Source organism: Mycteria americana, chromosome 5 (assembly GCF_035582795.1).
Source record: "Mycteria americana isolate JAX WOST 10 ecotype Jacksonville Zoo and Gardens chromosome 5, USCA_MyAme_1.0, whole genome shotgun sequence".
NCBI classification, from domain to species: Eukaryota; Metazoa; Chordata; class Aves; order Ciconiiformes; family Ciconiidae; genus Mycteria; species Mycteria americana.
In genome coordinates this window covers 69,054,785-69,077,402 of record NC_134369.1, presented here as the reverse complement: position 1 = coordinate 69,077,402, position 22,618 = coordinate 69,054,785, and the positions used below count along the sequence as shown (strand labels likewise).

At 39.2% G+C, this 22,618-nt stretch overlaps 1 protein-coding gene across 6 annotated transcripts; it reads left to right on the top strand.

Annotated features, from left to right (window-relative positions):
- NAA30 (N-alpha-acetyltransferase 30, NatC catalytic subunit) lies at positions 1-21,512 on the top strand. 6 transcript variants are annotated; one of them, XM_075503856.1, is made up of 6 exons: positions 2-136; positions 430-492; positions 541-1,350; positions 8,811-8,934; positions 10,962-11,017; positions 18,203-21,512. In XM_075503856.1, exons 2-6 carry the CDS (start codon positions 433-435, stop codon positions 18,338-18,340), a joined length of 1,188 nt encoding a protein of 395 aa, XP_075359971.1. In that variant the 5' UTR covers positions 2-136; positions 430-432; the 3' UTR covers positions 18,341-21,512. The 6 variants fall into 6 exon arrangements, with proteins under 6 accessions (XP_075359973.1, XP_075359974.1, XP_075359971.1 ...); XM_075503855.1 differs by having other exon boundaries at positions 430-496; positions 539-1,350; XM_075503857.1 differs by having other exon boundaries at positions 3-136; positions 430-471.
- Positions 21,513-22,618: the final 1,106 nt, after the last annotated feature.

Below are 22,618 nucleotides of genomic sequence, written 5' to 3'. Positions count from 1 at the left end.
TGGGCCCCGCCGCCAAGGGAGGAAGTGTCGTAACAGCTGACAGGAAACTTGGCCGCGGGTTACGGCAGCAGCGGCCGCGCTTGGCGGCCGCTGGATGAGCGGAGAGTGGGAGCCGCGGCGCTGAGGAGACGCGGGGGTGAGTGGCCGTGGCGACGGGCGGGGAGGCCGCGGCGGCGGCGGGTGGCCGCCCGGGGCCCGCAAGCGACCGGGGAAGGGCCCCGGCGGCGGTGGCGGGGGGAGCGGGACAGCAGGAAGAGGCGGCGGCGGGGCGGCGAGGCGGGGCCCGGGCACCGTCTCTGCCTTTGTTCGTGCCCCCCCCCCCCCCCCCCCCCCTTCGACCGCGGCCCGTGAGGCCGCCACCTCCCCCCTTCGCCCCCGTCTCGTCTGACGCCCTCCTCCTCGGTGGGTTTGTGTCGGTCTCTCCCGTAGGATATGGCCGAGGTACCGCCGGGGCCTAGCAGCGTCCTCTCCCCGCAGGGGGACACGCTCTCCCCCTTCCCCGGAGGAGGAGGAGGAGGGGGAGCTGCTTCCTCCTCCTCCTCCTCTTCCACCTCCTCTGCTGCCGCCGCCGCCTGCACCGGGGCCCAGGACGAGGAGGCCGAAGAGGAGGAGGAAGAGGAGGGACCCACGGGCGGACGGGAGCAGCAGCGAGGAGGAGGAGGAGGCAGCGACGGCGGCAAGGGGGGGCCGCAGCAGCACCGCCTCCACCACCACCACCACCATCCCCCGCACCACAACCACCAGCTCAACGGCCTCATCAGCCCCGAGCTGCGGCACCTGCGGGCCTCCCTCAAGAGCAAGATCATCAGCTCGGAGGCAGGGGCAGCCCCCGAGGGGCTGGAGAACAAGCGAGCCAGCAAAACAATGGGCTCCGGACAGCAGCAGCAGTCATCGCCCCCGACCACAGCACCGTGCTCATCCCCCCTTACCAACCACCTCCCTCCCCAGGGAAGGACTGCACCCTCTCCTCCTCCTTCTCCCCCAGCAGCAGCAACAGGGGACAGGAGCCAGCCTGCTGCCACAGCTACGACTGCTGCTAAGACTGCAGCCCGCAACGGACTGGCAGGAGGGACTGGCTTGGAGGAGGAAGAGCAGGAGGAGGGGGATGAAGGAGGGGAGGAGGAGGAGTCCCTGCTGCTACTCTCCAGGTCCTTAGCAGCAGCTTGCAGTTTGAAAGGCTCGGGAACGGACTCTCAGCCCGAGGAGGACCTAACGATACGATACGTCCGATACGAGTCAGAGCTGCAGATGCCCGATATCATGAGACTGATCACCAAAGATCTGTCTGAACCCTACTCCATTTACACATATAGGTATTTTATCCACAACTGGCCACAACTTTGCTTTTTGGTAAGTGCCGGAGGGGGCAAGGGAGGGCAGGAACTGGGAGTGGTTTGGGGCTGGGGAGGAGAGGATTAAAGGGTTGACATTTGTGGAAATACTTCTAATAATCTTTTTGTGGATAAGGCCAAGCTTTTTTGGAAGTACCTGTCTTCCTAATGAAGTCCCCTTGTGACCTGTGCATGTATAAGTAAAGAATAAGCCTGAAGTTCATACATTTGTAATGTATGTTTTAAGTGGTGGGGAAAGGGTTTGAGCACAGGGCTAGGATCCAGGAATTCAAGGCTTCTAATCTTGGTTTTGACATTGACTTTTGTGACCTTTGGTAGCTCATTTTATCATTCTGTCTCAGTTCCTAGCTTTGTATTTAAAAAGGAAAGTGCTTAGTCCACGAGCATCTTATGAGTGCTTAGTAATTCTTGCACAATGGTTTTAAAACAGACTTCAGCATGGCTAGCATATAAATGTTAAGTGATACTGGAGAGACAGTGTTAAAGGTTTTGTAGGCTTTTTGATCTACTAGCTTTGAAAAAGACAAGTAGAACTGTATTGCTTCTTACAGATGTGATAGTGTATGCAGCATGCAGAAATTCTTGTGCTGCTTAGATTGTCTTGCTGTACTAATGATGTATTTAGTTTTATATTCTTCCTACTGCACTGCATTGAAAAGATTGATTTAGCTGTCACTCTGTCTTTCTAAATATTTAGCACTTCTTATGGAAGAACTTGTGTCTCAGTTGAAAAGTATGCTTTTAGGATGATAATCTGTCCACAGGTATATGAAACTGAGTATAAGTTGGCCTGAGGGGTATACGTGCATAGTGGGAGCTTAGCTGTGTTTGATTCACTCATAGGAAAACTTACGTGTGCAAAACAGAACATTTGTGGGAGTGTATGGCACTTCCTTGCTAAGGTAAATGATTAATTCTTCTCTCTTGATGTTTTAATCAAGGCTGGACACCTCTCTGGAAGGTATGATTTAGGCACAGCTAAGACACCCTTCAATTCAGGAGTATTTCTGTAAAATTTTAATAGGATATGAGTACAGGAGGTGAGGCTAATGGAATCCATCTGGCTTTAAACTTCCTGAATGTTCTTGGTTTAGGGTCTGGTATAATTTATAGCAGGATTTATATGATTCATAGGAGGATTTTCAGAACTGTGCCTCTTAAAACCCTGAAGAGGGAATACAGTAGGATTATAGGAAGTTGAGCAAAGCATTACTTTCTGGAACAAAATAGAAATACAAAAATATTTGAAAACATCGTTTGATGCAAAGTCATGTTTGCCATTATAAGGATGCTGATCAGAGCAGAATGGTATTTTTCAAGCATTGAGCTATGTGTGTGACTGATTTATCTTGTACTGAAAAGAAATGCTTGTGAACTGCAAATGTCCATACTTTCAGCATCAAGTGTATCGCTGGTAATGCCAAGGCAATGTTGGATACTCTTAGATCACAGTGCATCTGTTTAGACTTTAAATCTTTATTATTTTGCCAGGGAGTAACTTGAGAATGTTGTTATGAAAAGAGCAATGGCAAGTTGTTTGACAGAGCACTAAAACAGATGATTTCTAATATTTATTTTTAACAAGTGCATTCAAAGAATAAGGTATCACTCAAGGAAAAGAAAGTGTCTTCAGCTTATTTTATAGTGACAGCTTCTTTTTTTTTAATAGCCTTGAAGAATCAACAAAACTTTATTTGAACTGTGTGTAATTCTACTCAATTTGCCATTTTTTTGAAGGGTGGAACAATGTAAAGTACATAAAACTGTAGAGTAGAATATGTGGCTATGAATGTCTAAAGCTGTTAGCAAATTGTTATCCACTTAATAATTTGAAGCTCTTGTAGTATGTTGAATCAAATTTGATGGGTGTGTTTTCTGACTGGTTTTAGTATTTTTAAGGCTTGTTTTCTAGAGGTTGTCTTGAAGACTTTCTGTTCTATAAAATTTAATTTGTTCCTGCAGTTAATGGATTCCTGAACTACTTCTATCTAATAAGTGTCTTTAAAATATTTATCTTCAGTCAGGGACTGCATATTCCAATTAGCAAGAACAGTGTCAGAATGGTGAACAGAAGCATAGTGCCTGATCTCAGAGTCGTTTGTCTTTAATGCCTTGTGGCCTCACACCCTTCTGGTTTCAGCTTTTGATTGGTCTTGGGGAGAGGAGTTAGACTGTAATTTGATTGTATTCGAAAAAATACCTGTAGGGGTTCAATCAATTCCTTTACTGAATTTCACCATCACCGTTTTTAAAATCTTCCCATGCATACTCCCCTGTCTTCATTGCACTGTCATGGGCTCCTTTCCCTTTCTTGACGTGTGAGGGGAAAGTACTAATGCCATTTAAATTTGAAGACGGGATGTGTATTTTCCGTAAATGATCAGCAGTTGTCCCTTGCTGATATTTATTCAGTGAGCCATCTCAAACACCATAATTTTGCTATCTAGTATTTTGGATACCTAACAATGCAGAGCTGTGTTCTGGGGGCATTATTAACATTATTCCTGTCGATGCTTATCTCATGGGTTTGAAACTTGCTGAGTTTTGGCTTGGCCTTCCCAAGGTGCACCATTGCTCTAATGGCTAGTGCAACCAAAAGGGCTGCTTGCCTTTCCGTTCTGTTTAACTGCCTCTTCCTGGCTTGTGCCAACCCTTGTGTTTCTCTGATTTGGGAAGCTAAGATAGCCCTCCCACCACCACCATGTATTTATAAGTGTGTGTATATGTTTTAGGGTTAGGTTTCTGTTGGTTTAAGACTCCGACCACATTCATAGTAGGATGTCACAGGCACCAGTGTTGGTGCAAGGGAAGAGGTGAGAATGCACAGCTGGAGGGAAGGCACAGGACCAATCCTAACTAGTCACTAGCATGGTTTTGCTGTATCAAACCACTTCCTAACTGTAAACTCAAAAAAGAAGTTCATATTCCACTTTAAAAGGACCTGGAGATACTAGGAATCTTTAGAACCTCTTCATTTTAATGTCAAATTCATCTGTGTAACTGTCTTCCTGACTTTAGGGGTAACAAGTTGGGAATACTTGATGATCAGTTCTGAAGTGTTACAGTGCAGCATTATCTGCCTGAGCTCTTGCAAGGTAATAACCTTTTCCTCCATAAACTGCAACTGTCTGCTTAAACTCAGGTGTTGCCTGTCTTTGAAAGAGCGGGTTCACACTGTGTGCTGGGTGTGGATGACCTGTAAGTGCCTGGTTTTTATTTATTCCCAGGAGCTCTGTCAGCCCAATTTCTCTTCAAATGACCTGTGATAACCACTCCTCTGTCAAAAAATGACAGGAAAGGAGTATCTTTAGTTTCACGTGAAGCATTCTTAAGCATCGCTACAGCTTTGTCCCCATATAGATTGGAAATGCGTTTTCAAAGTTGTAGCTTCCTTTTAATAAAGTGTTTTTGCAGCTTCTAGTCTTAGCAGTGTTAAAGTTCTAAAACTTCCATTTAGAACTGATATATTAAATATTTCAGAAAATTGTTTTCAAAATACTTTAGTGTGCTTAGGAAACCTTTCTCTCTGCCAAAGTTTGGATAAGACAGGATGTAATAAAAGCAGAGTTCTGGCTGAGTGTTGTAACCTCTCCTGTAATTCACAATACTGCACCATTCAGCTGCCTTCTATGAAAAATCTGGAAAATCTCTGCTTTTATTGGGTTCTTAACTTTGCCACTAGCTATAGCAGCATTTATAATTTAAACTTTCGCAAGTTTGAAAATAACCTATTAATTCCATGTAAGTGGTTTTAGATGTGTTGTAAATTCTAAATGACTACAGTTAAGATCTTGTTTTATACTAATGCTTTGCCTGCCTTTTTTTTTCTTTTTTAATTGGATTTTATTCAAGAGTCTAAGCGTACTTCACGTTGAAATTAAGACTTGTAAGACATCGTCCCTGTCTTTCGGTTGTGGAAAACTTGAGGCATAAAAGAAGAACCAGAAAAGTTAGGAAACTGTCGGGGAAGTCTTCCTAGCCTCATGGCAGATGTAGGAAGAAATTCTATAACATCCATTCCCAATTTGCAAACTCTCTCTGTATTCCAGTTTTCTCTTAGGAATGATCGTGGTTTTAGATACAGGCTTGCTGTGCTACTCTCACTGTCAGCGGCTTTGTGAAAACTTCAGTCATTGCAGCATCTGAGTACGTAACAGCAGCTAGTGTAGTTATTCTGGCAATGCCCTTGCATAGGAGGGGATTGCTCGTGTCCAGTTTCACAGAGTGGAAACAGAGCGACTTAGTGATTTGCCCGGTATCGTAAAGAGCTCTGACTGAACTGCCAGACTTTAGGTTAAAACCATTAGCCTAAATGTATCCTCTAATGGCATTCAGTAACATGATCGCTAAATGTAAGCCAAAGGATTCATACAGAGCTGTTTCTGTGATACTTTGGGATGGATTTTGGTGCATGTATGGAAGGGAAGCTGTATTGCAGTTCTACTGCATTTGAACTGCAAAATATTTCTCTTTCAGGGGCTAGTTGGTTGTTTTAATCTTCTTTAAATGGGAACAAATGTCACAGAATCTGGGTATTAAATGCATACTCAGACTGTGGCCGATAGACTTAATGCCATCTTTGCTAATTAAATTAATGCCAATTGTTCAACTTTGTGAAAAGCAATGTTCTTGCCAATTTACAGACATTTTTGTGCTAACTCTTCTAGTGATACATGGTTGCAATATGAAGACATTAAAATCTAGTTTGTTTTAAACATTTAAACTTAGGAATAAGAACAAAGTTGATGCAAATATTGGATTTGAATTCACGTATGTTAATCCTGCTAATGACTTACGATTGAAGTAAATCTTATAGTACTCTGTGGGGTTTATCATATATAATAGTAACTTGGGCTGAATTCTGTTTGCAGAAACTTGTATGTTTAGAAGTACTCTCATACACCTGAAAAGACAATTTGGCCCATCATTGTCTTTTCATAAATGGTGTTGGTATGGGAACTACTTTTTCTCTTTCCTTCCCACTTACCCTATTTCAGTCTGATTTTTTTTTTATTATTTACACAGTTTAACCTTCACCAGGGAATTAAATTACAAAGTTTTACGTCACATTTTAGGTTCATTTCCAGCTTTAGATAACGTTGGAGAGGAGAAAGGAGAGGAAAGGCGACAAAAAACCTCAAATTGAGGTGGAAATGCAGCACTCCCTCTGTAAGTGGAACAACTGTAGATTAACTGGCAGACTTACCTGTCTAAAGACAGAGAAATAGATTTAAGTGTTTGGGGAACTGGTAACAAAGTCATGCTTTATTCAGCTCTCTGGCAACAGTGGTAAAACCAGTGGGTATTTGCTTCTTTGATCACTGAAACAAAATTCTTTGCTATTCATTTAGCATTTTAAATATATGATTCATGAACATAGCTTTTCTGCAAAGTGCCCTAAACAAGAACACAGATATGCAATGTCTAGAATGTCACTACTCTTGAAGTGTGTAAAAAAAAAAAAAAAAAAAAAAAAAAAAAAATCTTAAAAATTCTCCGCGTGACTGTTACGATCAACAATTTGCACGTGTTCACTTCAGGGCAAAGCATAACTATAACATGCTAGTTTGTGGTGTGCTTTTTTTTTTAGTGAGGTATAAGATTACATCTAGGTACTCTGCATAATTATAGCAATGTTATGAACAGTCTGTCTGATGATACTCTTTATTTAACTCCCTGCTTTTCTCAGGTCTGAGCCGAGATACAAAACTTGCCTTGAGCTGACACTTTGCATACACAGTTTTAGTATAAGTATAGCTTTCCTTTTCTATGGAATAAACTGTGGTGTAGAACAAATGAAAGACTGCTTAGAGGCTGTGTATTTCGGTCCATTTAGATCATGTTACAGTTTTTGTTTTAAAAAACACTTGTTAGATTGTTCAGGGTTGTTCTTGGATACTGCTAAAAAAAAATGTGTTTTCCTGCCAAATAAAAACTTAGCAAGAATTACATTTGCCTGATGAGCTTAAACTATATTAGAAGTGGTGTTAGGATTATGCTGTATCATAGAGCTTTGGAACTGCAGCTTGTATGTTTTGGGCTGCTTCCTTTTGCCGTTGATACAGCTCCTGGTTGACAGCTAACTTGGTTAATAACCCACCTTCCAGGTAGAGATGCTAGAAGGCATTCTTCGTGGGGCGAAAAAACTGTGGGTCTGTGCCTGCAATGTGATCCGCATGAATGAATCTTCTGTCCGTAGAGTCTTAGCCTACAAGCTGTATACAAAAAGGTTCAGGTGGTTGGAGACTATAGAGTATATACCATAGACTTGGGAGAAGTGAGCACAGGGTTTGCAGGTGGGCTGCACTGAGGCCTGGCAATACTGGCTCTGGCAAGTCCTTTTCATTTGACGTGTCTTACTGTTGTAAATTTGGATTATCCAGAAGCGCTGGTGCCAGCACATGCTTGTGCCAGTCATGTGCTGTAGTCCCGGTTTAGTTGCTATGCTTGAGCCGAAGGCTAGTTTCCCCCCTGCAGATACAGGTCTATCAAAGTCTGTGGATCCACTTACACACCCATATGTTCAATTATGAGTTTCTTTTTTATCTCTGTCAGTCTTTCCTGAATGAACAGTAATTCATTCTCCCCTTGGATGCTGTCCTGCTCTGCAGCATTATTCCATTTTACTGCTGCAGGTTATAATGCCGTTAATCTCTCATGCTGCCTAATCCTTCAGTTAACGTATGACTTGGTTTTTCTTACACCCTTTCTCTAATATATTTCATGGTAAAATTTTGGTGAACATAGTGGTTGTGCAAGTGGTCTGATAAGTGTTTGGGCGGAGTTGGTTTTTTTGGGGGATTTTTTTCTTAATATTTCAGAATAACTACATCTCCTTGACCACACTTTTTGTGACAATACCGTTGGGATTAACTGTCAGTGTATAGCTCTTAACAAATGAAATCTCTGAACAGTTAAAATGTGTGAAATTAACTGTGTGCTTTTTTGTTTGTTCTTTGGGTGTCATATGACTGAAAAAGACAGTTTCTAAAGATTAAACGGAGCAACATTTTTCTCTGATCCATTGTGGCCTTGACATTAAAACCAGACAAAAATTAAGCATAATTCAGATCACTGTAAAACAGGAATGGACTTTTTTCCTCTGTGGCAGCCTGTGTGAAAGGGTGATTTATGCCTTAACCTGGTCTTCCCCCCCCCCCCCCCCCCATCACACATGTTCTTGCCTGTAGATTTCATGGAATAATACTGTGGTTCTCTCCAGGCCAATTCATGGGTTGTTAATTGACTGTAATTTATTTGAATGTAATAAAGAAGTAAGAGTCCTTTAATCTTATTTATACTTTTGGAGACGTTTTTAAAATTTATTTAGTTATTTTTTCATAGCTTTATGCAAACAAATTTTGTGTGGCTGTTTCACTTAAAATGAACTGGTTTACTACTTTTGGTAGCACTGTAGATCACCAACTGAGAATGCATACGTGTATGTTTGTCTTTAAGGCCATGGTAGGTGAGGAGTGTGTAGGTGCCATCGTCTGCAAGCTGGATATGCACAAAAAGATGTTCCGCAGAGGTTATATAGCCATGTTAGCAGTGGATTCCAAATACAGAAGAAAAGGAATTGGTAAGAATAGCCTTTTTTGTTATTTCTTACTTAAATCCTGTAGTTGGGATAACTATAGCTGTCGTAAAGATTTAAGCAGAACTGAACTTCTAGATGTGGTGGTTTGTCTGTCATCCCCGCCTTACTCATCGCCTTACACAAGCTCCCCAGTGGTTTTTTTTATTTTGTTAAAATAACCTGAAATGCCCCATGAGACTTACATCTGGGATACAATAAAGCTAAAAAGAAAGGCGGTCAGCAGCCCCTTACCTCTGCCTATTACCACTGTCAAATACCAACAGTGGGAATTGCTTTGCATTTTTATATATGCCCTCATCACTGTATTTTTATGTTATGTTCAGTCTATCTTTTTTCAGTGAACTTACACCCTGGCTTTCCCCTATCAATTATGCATATATTGCCCGTTGGGGAGAATGTATGTAGCTCATTGTTGTATTAATAAGTGAAGAAAAATAGTTGTGTATTGCTACTTGACTGACTGAAACGGAGGTCTGTTTTGTTGGGAAGTTAGATGATAAAAGAAATCACTCTTGGCAGGGAGTTTGCCCTCCCTCATTGATCAGTTTTGCCCTGATGAAGGGATTTTCATTCTAACACCGGTTGTCCTAGTTGGCTTAATTAAAGATCTGTTCTTATGGAAATTAATTTTTTTTGTGTTGGTTATTGTGAAATTACATTTTGTAACATTTTTAACTTAAAATGTAGACATCAGCTTTAAAGGCTAGAAATGTGCTTCACCACTCATTCACACTGAACAGCTCATACTTTTGTGATTAAAGACAGAAAATTACTTGCAATGGAAAAATGCAGTGATACATTGCAGAATGGTACCATTGTGTTTGTTCTCTTAAAAAAAAAAAAAACTCCAAAAAACTTGAAGCACTACATATTAGCATGACTATTCAAGCATGTGCGGATTTTGTCTTTTTTCTTCAGTGTAATTCTGAAGCCATTGTTGGTTTCTGTAGTGGAGCAGAGGGAAGAGGATACTGAGGAATCACTGTCTCCTTTCCTTTTAGCTGAGTCATGAAGGAGCCTGCCATAATTTAATTGCTGGTGCTTGGATTCATAAGTAAATAAGAACTAATGCTGTTATTATGAAGATCCCTGCAAGATTTTTTTCCTCACTTTAGTCAGTTCATTATTTTAGAATTATATAAATAGAATTTATGTTTAAAGCCTTGCTTACTGTAGCATTATGTATGTTGACTTTTTCCTATGCTTGCCACCTTGCTGTTTCTCAAAGTATGCTGTTAATCTGAAGATTTGTTTTAAATGTAGTACAGTTTTGTCATACGTTCAATGAAAATCTTAATTGATTAAAGTTTTGAGAATACTTTAAAACATTCTCTAGATTCCTTGGGGTTTTTTTTCCTTTTCCTTAGCCTTCTTATGGAAGTGAGATTTATGCAATTTCATTGAACAGCAGTTTTTTCCACTAATAACTTTGAAATCAACTTTCAATTTCACCCCAATTCTACAGACAGGTAGGGATATTACATTTGTAGAACTGTTGTGAAATAGATGAAAAATAATGATAAAGAATTAAATTAATGCTTGACTGAGGGGAAGGGATGGGCAAATAGATACTAGCAAATCCAAATGGGAGTGAACCACAAGAAAAATGGTTTCATAAGTTCTGTTACTAATAGAAGTATTTGTTTTAGTAAGAGGAAATTCCCTTGGAAGATGAATGTCCTTCAAGTACATGCCAGCAGATTTTGACTTTAAATGCAACAAAAAGGAATGAATCACATCTTGGAAGGCTATATATAACGCTATGTTAAACATAGAAACCTGTTTCTAATATCCTTGTGTTAGAAGAATCTTGCGCTCAAGCTGAGTCTCTGTATAACTTTACGGATTATTTTAATGTTCAAACTTGAGACTACAACTTGACTGCAACTTCTTGTTTCTCTCTTCCCTGCTTTCCCCAGTTGTTGTCATGTAGGTAGCACACGTTAGTCATATATAAACTAGCATCTTTTGCATTGCAACTCTGACACTTACTGAAATCTATATTTCAGGTACAAACTTGGTTAAGAAAGCTATTTATGCTATGGTTGAAGGAGATTGTGATGAGGTAAGATTTTATAATCAAAACCTTTCATAATGTAAATGGTTTGCATTCTCCTATATGTGGATTCATTTCACAGGTTTTTCTTTTACAGGACTTTTTTTAGTTGGGGAGTGGGTTGGTAAGAAGCTATTCCTTTTATAATAAAAGGAAAAATAACAGAAAAAAGTACGGCACAAATAGGAGAAGGATTTTCTAAATTTGTCATAAGGGCTCAAATTCAGCGCTTCAGGTTTTGTTTTACTTTACGAAGCTGCCTCAGCCTTTGGTCACAGGCACGTTTTCCCCCGAAGACTCTAGTTTAAGGTGTTGCTGACTAGTGTAACTTGCATGTTGTGTGTAATACTTCCATAGTTTCAGAATACACGGAGATACTGGAACAGTACGTGCTGTAGTATTGCAGAATATGTTTTTTTCACAACAAGCCGTCAGGCTATTCTGACAGCGCATAGTTATATTATGTAGCACTAACAGAACTCTCATGATTGAGCATGTCACCGAAAACTTGGAAGGAAAGTAACCGAATCGCTGTGAAACTTTCTCTGGCTTGTATGTTATTAGTCTTCCCTTTTACCAGATTATAATCCCTACTTTTTTAAATCTATGTAAAGCAACTATCTTTATTTGCCATGTTTAACTTGTGAGGAACTCTCCCTACATCCATTCTCCTTAATCTGGTTATCTGTCCCTTTAACTTTCATCTGCTTGGTACACTGCAATTGTTAGCTTGTTCCTGATATGTGAGCACTGTGTCACTTCAGTGTGTCATAGTTAATGATCCTTTGATCTCTCTTTTATCTCATTTCATCTGCTCCCTCAATTGTCCTACTGCGGCACGGTGAAGTTTCTTATGCAAAACTACAGTTTGTGTCGCAGGACTTCTGGCACATACTCTGTTTATTTTTCCTCTTGTTGTGTTACGCCTCTTGCAGCATCCTTGCATATGCTCTGACTTCATTCATTGTTTGAGATATTTATTCTTCCCTTCAGATTCCTTCATGCCTCTGCTTACTGGTGTTTTGTTTTGTTTTTTCCCTATAATTTATGTTGTACTCAGGCAGTGTAGTGCGGTCTGATAGTTCTATAATTCTTTAAGTTCTGTGTTTTGGTTTGTTGCTTCTATCATCATATGTAATATGCGCTTCTCTAATGTGTTTTACGATTTGCTACGTTGAACTAATCAAGAAAAGTTTGTTTGTTTGTTCCATTGCTTTCCACTATGGTTTTGAATTCATTTGCCATTGCTAGGGTATTCAAGATTTAAAAAAATTTAAAAATAACTGAGGAACGGTATCGCACTGTTCACATCACAGTTGGAGAATTGAGATGCAGAGAAGTGGATTGCCTACTGTTAGAGAGTCACTAGTAGAATTAGCTATTTCTGCTCAAGCTACCAGAGTTGCAATAATTACCATATGATTTATGAGTGTATGTACTACTTCTCATGGAGCTTCATTTCTAAATTGGACTGTCTAACAGGTATACGCATAATGGTGTCTCCTGTGTCTTTCTTTTTTTTCTACTGCTGTAATATTAGCCCAAGAGTCCTTCTTCCTGTTTTTTTTTCTTTTGTTTTTGGAAAACAAAAAAAACTTTGTAAATATGAAATAAACATGATAAGGGTTGCAGGCTAGTCTGCGGTGAGACCTCATCAAGTCTTAGTCACAGATTTTCATCTATGGTGCATATAAATGCTTCATACTGAGTGCAGAAGGCATTTTTCAGAGACTATAGCTATCCCAATTTAATCGAACGCGCTACAATTCAAGCTCCTTGAAGTGCGTGCTGGACAGGTACAGGCATGTTTCGGTTCCAGTTTGGAAACTGTGTAACCATGTTTGTGGGATGATGATTCTGAGCTAATTATGCCCTGCTTCTTGGGGGCTTTTGCATCAGCTGAGTCTTGTGCTGGCATAGAATTTTGAAATGGGAGTTTATTATGCCTGGGCAACATGGAGTGCAAGCAGAGTATGTTTCTGACTTTCTACACCAGTCAGCAGAGGCATTCCCACACTGATTTGATATATTTATGTTGTTCCTTTTCACGTACAGGTTATCTACAGCCAAATAGCCAACGTTTTCATGTTTTCTTCTTTGCCACCAAGTGTAGGTTTCTTCCAGATATATGTGGTACAAAATAACAATGTTGGTTACTTGTACCGCATGGTGGATTGCTGAGTTTTCAGTCATGACCAGAATTTGAAAAATCCAGCTCACCACTCATTAAAAGCTCTGTCCAACAGAGCCAAGACATGTACCCTCACCAGTTTTTACAACAGTTGTTGGGAGAATGGTTTCTGACTGTCTGATTGATGCCTAGAGCTGATCAAACGTGAAGCAGTGCATCACGGTAATTTGTCTTCGTGAGGTGTGTAAATAGTTTAATCATCTCTGCTGCTCTTAAGATATTTTTCTACATCCCTTACTAAAATCAGAAGCACGATGAAAATAAAAAGATGCTGCTACTTGATATAAAATGAACAGCAATTAAGAAAAAAATGCTATTTTCTGACACTTGCTTGGAATAGGATTAAAAACATGAATATGCAGCTGTGGGTGTCATGAAAAATTTCCAAAGGCTGCTTGGAAACTCTTCCCTTCAGTCTAATTATGGAATAGATGCAGTAAATCTACTTAATTTTAATAATTTATAGCATATAATCTGATGAATGCTTCGTTCAGTGTGTTGCTTTTCAAAGTACCGTAGATTGGACTTTCGAGATATCAGCATTGAGTCCTGAAAAATACAGGATTTGTACAACACCATAGATGAAAATCTTGAAAGATCACTACTGATGTGCTGGTATTTCAAAGTATGCTGCAATATTTTAGTGATTAAGGACATTTTTTTTTTTTCCCCTGTAAGCTAATTTAGTGGGAATAAACTAAGCCAGGCCTATGCAACAAGTGATGTACAGTGCAAGCTTCTGTGGTCAGTCAGCTGCCTAAGAGGTAGTTTATGCTATAAGCCGTGCTTCAAAGCTGAGAGGCGATAATCCTTCCAACCAGGGATTGTTTCCCGGCTTGGGGAAGCTGTGGGGTGAGTAAGTGAAGTGAATTGGCTGGGGTGGAATCTGTGTGGAGGGGAGGAGATGGCCATGAAGCTGGCCGTGGCCTGTATTAGAATAGAAACGAGGGAAGTGATCTGATGTTGGGGGTGGGTGGTTGAACTACAAATAACCTTCAAGCCTGAAGAAAGTACTCAACAGCATGCTTTGAGCTGGAGTGTCTGGATATAACATTACAAAACTTGCGGGGTTTTGTTTGTTTTTTTTTTTAACCTTTCTCGGGCATTTGATGTTAATGAAATTTAGTGTTTGGGGTAGTGAACTGAAGGTTTTCAAGGTTATAATGGGCTAAGTTTCCAAGAGATCACAGAGATTTAGAATAACTTTATGGGCTGGTTGCATAGAAAATGTGAACTATGGAAATAAATCAGGTGAAGGTAAATAGTTTTTCTCCCATCTCCAAAGTTTTGAAGATGATACTTTCCTTTTTACACTGGAAGAATATGTGCCTACTTCAGCAAGTTGGGCATCTCACTGCTTTTTGTACATTTGCTTAGTTTTTACTGACAAGCAATTTTCGAAAATTGTACTGCTTAAGCCCTTCATGTGGAATTGTTACAACCCTTAATCACAATTAGAAAGGCGGAGTTGTTAATTCATATGTAGGTTTTCCATCTGTAACAAATTACTATAAGGAATCTGCATACGATTCATTCACTTTGTAGTACTGAAATAATGTACCATGTAACTGGTAACTAATCAAAATAAGACGCTAGTAAGTGGGACTTCTAAGAGCTTTTTTAAGCAAACTGTAGAATGTGAAAGGGAGTTGCAACTTCTCAAGAGAATTTCCATTGAAACTTTAGGATGATTTAAAGTGGGTTGGGTTTTTTTGACCACACCAGTAGGTGTGTTATTTTAATTCAGTACCACGCTTGTAAAAATTAAATGTATATTTTTATATAATCCTATTTAAAATTATCAAACTATTGACATCTTAGCTTTTTCTTAATCTACAAATTGGCTAAGGTATTAAGTGTTACATTTTGGGTACTACCTTTCTTTAAAAGTTAAGGCGGTTAAACTGAATAAGGACGCTGGACAAGCACCCATAATTTGAGTCGGATGATATGCCAGACTTACAAGTAAGAATAGCAACCTCTTCTTCATTTGCTTATTTGGTTTGGATGCATTTGTTCTATGACTTGGTTTCTAAACTTGGGTTTATTCAGAGTTTGAACTGAAGAAGCAAGAAAGCTTGACCTCTCAATTTTTCTTCAGTTTAGGAATAAATTCTAGGTATGAAAATGTAATAACAAGAAACATTGCACTCCACTCTCACTATAGAAGATTTCTTGCTTCTAAACTGAGTTAAAAGTAGAGAGTTGAAATAAAATGTTAGGTTTATGAAATTTAAGACGTAAGAGAAAGTAACAGCCTTCAGAAAGTTGCAACTTGTGCAGAAAATGCTGTTAAATCAAATCAGACCTTTGCTGGTCTCCAGGGAAGATGTGATTCTGTTATTAGGGGATTTAACAGGCATATGTGTACAACAAAATAGCCCCTATGAGACCAGAAATAAATGTAAATATTGAAGGTTTGGAGCTTGAATGAAAATCTCACACAGGAAGAGATGAATCCTGCACAAAACGAAGCTAATGAAATTTGGATAAAATATGACTGCGTTTCCTTTTTAGATAATAGAAACATGTCTTTAGCCCTTTGAGATCAACTCAGTATGTTGAGATCAGGGAATTCTTTTTCATTGTGCTGAGTCTTCCTCAGAAATACCAGAGCAAATCTCTTGCATTTGCATTCAAGATGAGCATTCACTCAGGTAGTGGGATTCCAACAAACCTGAATTTCAACATTTAACCACTCCCTTAAATTCAGTGATCTGCAGTGTTGGAAGTCTTTTAGCATTGCAAGATGTGCAAGCTTGCAGTTGAACACGAACTTGTTGTATCACTCTGCCAGGTTACTAAACTTTTATGAGAGTGAATGCCATTTGTAGGTAGAGTTCAAATAATAGTCTCCTGCACTGTGGAGTTGCATGGGTCAGATTTCCTCTTTGGCATAATGCTTTGTTTTAATTTGAGTTAAGAAGTTGTACAATGTGCATAATTGTGTAGACAATAGCACTCTTCAGGAAAACTATTGCACTTCCATATTTGTTATAAATTATAGTTATCCATTCTAACGGCTTAAGGATGTTAAGAGTACTCGATCAAGTCACAAGACTCAATAGTAGTATTCTGTGTGGTACCAGCTAGAGAAATTCTATCTCTAATTCTTGCCATAAGACTAAGAATTGCATTAGGTTGTCTTAAGTGTGCAGGTACAACAGACTGTCCTGCTGTAACTTAAGAACTCTGACTATTAATATTTTAACGTGTGACTCTTGGTTCCTTTTTGGAAAACAAACAACTTCTAAGTCTTATGTTGTTCCTTGTGTTCTTAGCCCCAGGTTTATTCTTCTTTCAACATTGTTACACTGAGAAGCACAGGGGGAATTATCCATTGGAATGCAGTTAAGAGTGGCTTGAAACTTGAGTAATGGTCAAATATATACATTAAATGGATTTTTAAATCTTGTTGAAGGTGACTGGTCTAACTGCTGGCTACCTCCCTCTTTCACATTGGCTTAGCCACTCCTCAGACTGCAGAAACCAGACCTGATGGAGAGAAAAAGTAAAGGTTTTCTACCAGGTTGCTTTTTGAAGTAGCTCAGCAGCAAGCCTAGTGAGCTGGCAGAAGAGGTGAGGGAGAATGGAAATGCAAGCCTGAAGGCAGTGGGGCCACAGAGTCCATAAAATAGATTGACTTAGTCTGTATTTGTAGGGCAGTTTAATATTTTGTTCCTGATTTTAAGGGGGTGGGGGGGTGTTAACCAGTTTTCCTGCTTTTTATTGGAGGGGAAGGGAGTCCTGGGTTTGGAGGTGGGGTAGATGACTGGTTTTGGACTAAGGGAGTTTTATGTATATAGTTCTAACTATACAGAGTGGGTATCAAATGCTGGTTTAGAAATAGCCATTAGTGGACTTAACACCAGCAGCGATCACTGGTTTGCTGTAGAAATTGCTTAGGCTGCATTTTCATTATATGGTCTTTCTACAGCGTCCATCAGCTCTTGTTTAATACGTGAATGTACATTGTCATGGGACTGTATGTAGTCTAGTCAGCTTATTAGTTCAGCCTGTGTTCTTGTGCAACCATGATCTGTCCTTAATAGTAGAATCCTTAAATAATTGAGTTGGACAACAGTAAAGAGGCAAAACAATTTTTTATCATTTGGAGTGGGTGCACAGCTTACCAGGTATGCCAGAGCTCTGCTCAGTGCATTTGAGGAAAAGAGGGGAAAACAATTCAGAGGGACATACTTCAGCAGTTTTGTATTTAGCTTCTTGTTAACGCCAATGTAGTTTTTTGCCTGTACTTGAAACTTCTAGGATGATTTTAAGTCTTTGCTTAATTTGGACTACTCTTACACTTGGGTTTGGTCTGAGCTATTTATGACAGGTCTTCCTGCAACTGGGATCTTATCAACACAGGGGGGGGGAAGATGGAAAAAGCTGCTCTTTCCCCCTGGTGTGCACTCTGATTTGAGTTTGGGATACTTGTGTTGAGCACAAATATTCGTTGCAAACATTGGGTCTGACAGCTAGTTGTAGAATAGTGAAGCTTGTATCTAGGTCTAAATCTATTGAATTAGAGGTCAAAGATATTAAATGACTAAACAGAACCTCATGTGCCAAGTTCTTGTGACATGCAAAAGTTCAGTTGCTCATGCAAAATTCAAAGTATGTTTTGGACCCTAACCTGTTTGGTAGGTTGGTTTGGGGGGGGGGAGGATTTTGGGAGGTTGGGGTCGTTTGGTTTTTGTTTGGTTGGTTTTTTTCCCTAGCTATTAAGTAATGAGTTGAAATACTATTTACAGCAAAGAACTAAAATCTTTATATGAAAGTTGTTTACAATTACAATTGTTTATTAACTGTGCCTTTTTTTTTTAAGTGTGGGAATGGAGAGAGGTTGCTTGAATAAGTCAGGACAAGAAAAAATTAATTCCAGTCATTGCTAATAAGCGTACCTTTAAAAAAAACTGAAATTTGTTCAGTAGTCGTGTAATTGCAACTGTTTTCTAATATGATATGCTTTTTTCTTTTTTTTTTTTTTCCCCTTAAAGGTTGTATTGGAAACAGAAATCACAAATAAGTCTGCTTTGAAACTTTATGAAAACCTTGGTTTTGTGCGAGACAAGAGGCTGTTCAGATACTATTTAAATGGAGTTGATGCACTGCGTCTTAAACTATGGCTGCGTTAAAAGAAAGCATCACATCAAGCAACTGACGTCCCAACAGCGCAGAGTTGTCCTTTGCATGCAATGCAATTTGTACAAAATTGCTTTGCAGGTGGACTTAGTAATTTCCATGCAGCTCTTAATCTGTCAGTGTCTCATTGAGTGTCGCACATATTTGTTGCACTTTGGCATGGCGCATTTGTTCAGAATTAAAACCGATTGTTTCAAACTTCGAGTTCTTTTGGTACCAGCAAGATGTGCCAGTTGATAGCCAAGATATGTTCATTCATTTGCAAGTCTACTGACTGTATTACATACACAGTGAACATTTTATCAAAGAACCTGTATGTGGAACGCAACTTTTGGTTCCAGAAAAAAGCCAATGTAGATTGTAAAATTCTATAAGTATACTAACATTTCATACAAAAATTGCCATAGTTTTCTGGAAAAAGGCTTCAATTTTAGGTTTTATTTTTCAATATTGAATTTTCCATTCTTAAATATTGGTACCTCAGTGATTAGTGAATGAAAAAATGTATTGTAGGGTGGGGTGTGTGTTACAATGAGTAACAGTAACAATTAAATTGCGTCTGCCAGTGCCTGTATAGATAAGTATATTTGTCTTCACCTCTAAGTTTGGAGTGCATGCTTTTATTCTTTTACTTTCTTCAATTGTCTTTGCAAGAAAATTTCTGCTTTTATTTAAATTCTGGATTTGATAATAAATTATTTCAGATTTTTATAATTTGGATACTTCTCCCAAACGAGGGTTTGGAAGGCCCTTCTTTTCTTATAGCAAGAAGTGTAAGCTATTTTGAAAACCTTGAGTAGCTGCTAAAAGAGAACCTGATGTCACCAGTAAATCTCTGCTGGTTTTGGATGCACTTTTTTCGTTAAAAGAGTTGAGGGACTTTTAAAGGAAGATATAGAAAATTAATGTAAATTGGTATGATTTTATTTAATCAAAATTATTGCTAGAAGCTCTGAAAAACAGCTATTTTAAGATAGTTGGAACAATTTTTTTTCAGATTCAGATCGCTTTGCTTCAGTGTTCTAAAATGCTTCAACCTTTGGTTCTTGGTCTTGGAAATAAATTTCAAGGTGTATTGTATGCATTTTTAGCTGCTCTCATTTTCTCTGAACTTACATGAGCTAAATTATTGGGGGATTTTTTCCCTGTAAAATCAAAGCAGTGGGGAAGGACTTCTCTTTCTCTCTCTCTCTTTCACGCATTTGCTCTTGCTCTGTTTTTCTCTTTTATTTTTTTTCCCCTTTCTTTAATTGGGCTTACATAGGTTTTACCAATACCCATCAATTTTTTCAGTAATTACAGTGTCTAGGCTTTCTTGTTCAGTGTGATTATACGGCCCAGTTCTATGAATCAGTTGGGTTTATTTCACTTTGACAAAAAAGGTATTAGTTGACTTGTGGAAGCACCTATGTAATCTGTGAAAAGGATGAACTCTCAGTGAATCCGCTCTTCTGTAGTTGAGCGTACTCCTCAGATTTGCCTTACTACACTTTGTTTTTTGTTTTTTGGGTTGTTTTTTTTTTAAGGGTTTGGTTTGAGTCATGGGTTTTTTTTGCTAATTACTGTACACTTAAAAACAAAACCAACAAAACCCCTACCTCCAGTAACATTTGGAAAAGAGCCCTGTGCAGGAAAACTGGATTTAAAGAAAAGCCTTATTTTGCACAGACCAATCGCACATGGTGATGGACATTTCTTACCATGTACAAATTATGAGTTGTATTTGAAAATAAAGATTTTTAATGGAAATTGGCCCTTCTGAGTTTTCTGCTTGTAGACACCATTTGTGGTTTTGAGGGGTTTGTTCCCCTCAGTAAAGAAAACTCATATTTAGAATGGTGCCCAAGACAAAGCGTTATCAACTGGAGCCTGTTATTCACAGAGCACGTTGGAGTTCGGCGTAAAGCCTGTATGTTGCCACTACTGCCTTGTGACATGATAAAACCTTCTGTTCACGTTTTCCCAATCCCTCAGGTTTGCCAGATTTTTCTGGGTGGCTTTTCAGGAGGTTTCGTTCATAGTTAAGACTTAAATGTTGGTAACGTTCAATTAATCGGAACAGACTTCTCTCGGCCGTGTTCCAGTGGTCCAGGACGTAGTGACTGCTCTGGCTTGCTTGAACTAAGGAGACAGATCAGGGAGGTTTCATACCTTGTTAACAGCTGTTGGACTTGCATTGCAAATTGCAAACTAGCCTATCTTGTGTGTCTGCTGATGTTTAAAAACTGAAAAGCCAGACAGGCAAGTTTTCTATTGGTTAATATTTAAGCCGTGGGTGTCTTCAGATTTAAAAGCCGACTTAGAAGTTAGCCGAAATGACTTTTCACGAAGGCACTGCCAAAAGCATCGCTTCTGAGCAAGCTTCAAATACAATTCTGTTTGTTTATTGTAAGAAGTAATTGTCGCCATGCACGTTTTGAAAAGACTGCGCAAAATAGGTGCACGTTTCTTTTAAAAGAGCACATTGCCTGGAAGGTTCTGATATTGCTGCTGTGTAACACGCAGTTCACTATGGAAGATACTGAAGCTGTATGTGTTGGTTCGTATTAAAAGAAACAGATTTGTTCTCTGTGTTGCTTGGGATTTGGATATCAAGTGGGAAGTTCCGAATTTGCAAAGAGCTGAAAATGGGTTTTCAAAAGAAGTCTAGCAATGAAGAGTTGGTTATTTCTCATGTCTGTTGCTAAAACACAGTCCTCTCCCCCTCGCCTTTTGCATTGACAAATCTAACTAAGGAGTTGATCGCTTTTATGTTTAAATTTGCCCGAATGTTGCTATTGGCTGACATGTCGGTATGGATGTTTGCATTATATTGTTTTTTAAGAAATTATCAGGTTCATCACCTTCAAGAAAAGTAGGCATAATCTAATTGGCATTGCGTAGTATGTCACAAACTATTTTTCAGGGCACTGCTAAAACTGAGTGCTATGTTAAAAAAATTTCAGGTCTTGTATAAACATTACAACCTATATTGGAGTTCAGGTATCAGGTGGGCATCTATGGAAATATCAAGTGTATCTCAAAATACTGGACTGCTGTTTTGAGTGGATTATATTCTTCTGTCCCTTTATCCTTTTTGATGAGAACAAAAAAACAGTGGGGTTATGAAATGTACAAGCTGTCTAAATACAATGCAGTCAAATAAATGGTTAAGTTGTTTATCTATTTCCTTTTGAATGGAGATGTTCTAATGATTGTTTTGCTTTGTCTACGAAATATGAATACATGCTTAATCTTGAGAGAGAAATGGTGGAAAAATTTTTATAAGAGAATTGTTTATCGCTACTTGATTTTCATTTCCATGCCTCTGTTAGAAGCATCTTGAATAACGTTTACATGAACGTCAGTGCCATAGCTGAACTAAAGTGGATCCTCCTTTCATGTCTATTAAGTTATGATTAATGTAGTCATTCTGGACATTCTGGGAGATGAGGGTGGGGTTTTTTTATTATTTCGGTTGTAATAAGCAACAGTTGAGAACTGCTTGCAGCCCTTGCAAAGCTGAGAACAATCACTCTTAATAGTGTACAGGGGAGCCTGTGGATTTTGAAAGTCCCTTGTGCTTTATTCCCTCTACAATTACATTTGGGCTCCTAAAACTTTCTAAGAATTTGCCAGCAAGTGTTGTGCATGTTTGGCCGAGTGTTTGTTAAGAGGTGTGCGGATGACTGAGAGTTGTAACCAACTTCTGCTAGAAATTGCTGGTCGCCTAAGAGCAGCTCCAAGTCTTTTGTTCTTCCTGCTTCTTTTCTGATCCCTTACAGCTAGGCCATCTGACTACTGGAGTTCGTTACGAATTAAGGCTTCACAGATGTTTTACCACTTCTTACACTTCTTTCTATTTGTCCTTGGAGTAGGAACTGTTGTAGGTAAATGGAAATTTCTTTCCAACTTCAGGAACTGGATGCTGGCTGTTGCATGTAACTTTTTATCTGGTCATAAACCAGTGACAAACAGCTCTGCTGTTTTGGGTTTTTTTGTTTTTTGTTTTTTTTTTTTTTACTCCTCCAGTTCCTCCAAGTATTGAATTCTGTGCAAGATAAGGGTTAAATTATTTTTCTTTGTCTTGCGCTGCAATGTATTTATAGCCCTAGTATATCTAGTTAGTATTCATGGGCTAAAATAGATTGGAGAGGCCTAGCATTTCTTTTAATGAGAAATCATAAGAGGTCTTCTCGCACATAGTCCTGACTATACCAGACTGGCTAGGTAATATTTTTAGGAATGAGCGTTTTATGTGTTGCCCACCCAGTGCACACTTTAAAAATCTG

Bases quoted from the DNA above. Each gene is read 5' to 3' on its own strand.
- NAA30 (XM_075503853.1), top strand. From the start codon at position 433: ATGGCCGAGGTACCGCCGGGGCCTAGCAGCGTCCTCTCCCCGCAGGGG. The intron at 1,351-8,810 runs GTAAGTGCCGGA...TTTGTCTTTAAG, and splicing joins GGCCACAACTTTGCTTTTTG to GCCATGGTAGGTGAGGAGTG. The intron at 8,935-10,961 runs GTAAGAATAGCC...TCTATATTTCAG, and splicing joins ATACAGAAGAAAAGGAATTG to GTACAAACTTGGTTAAGAAA.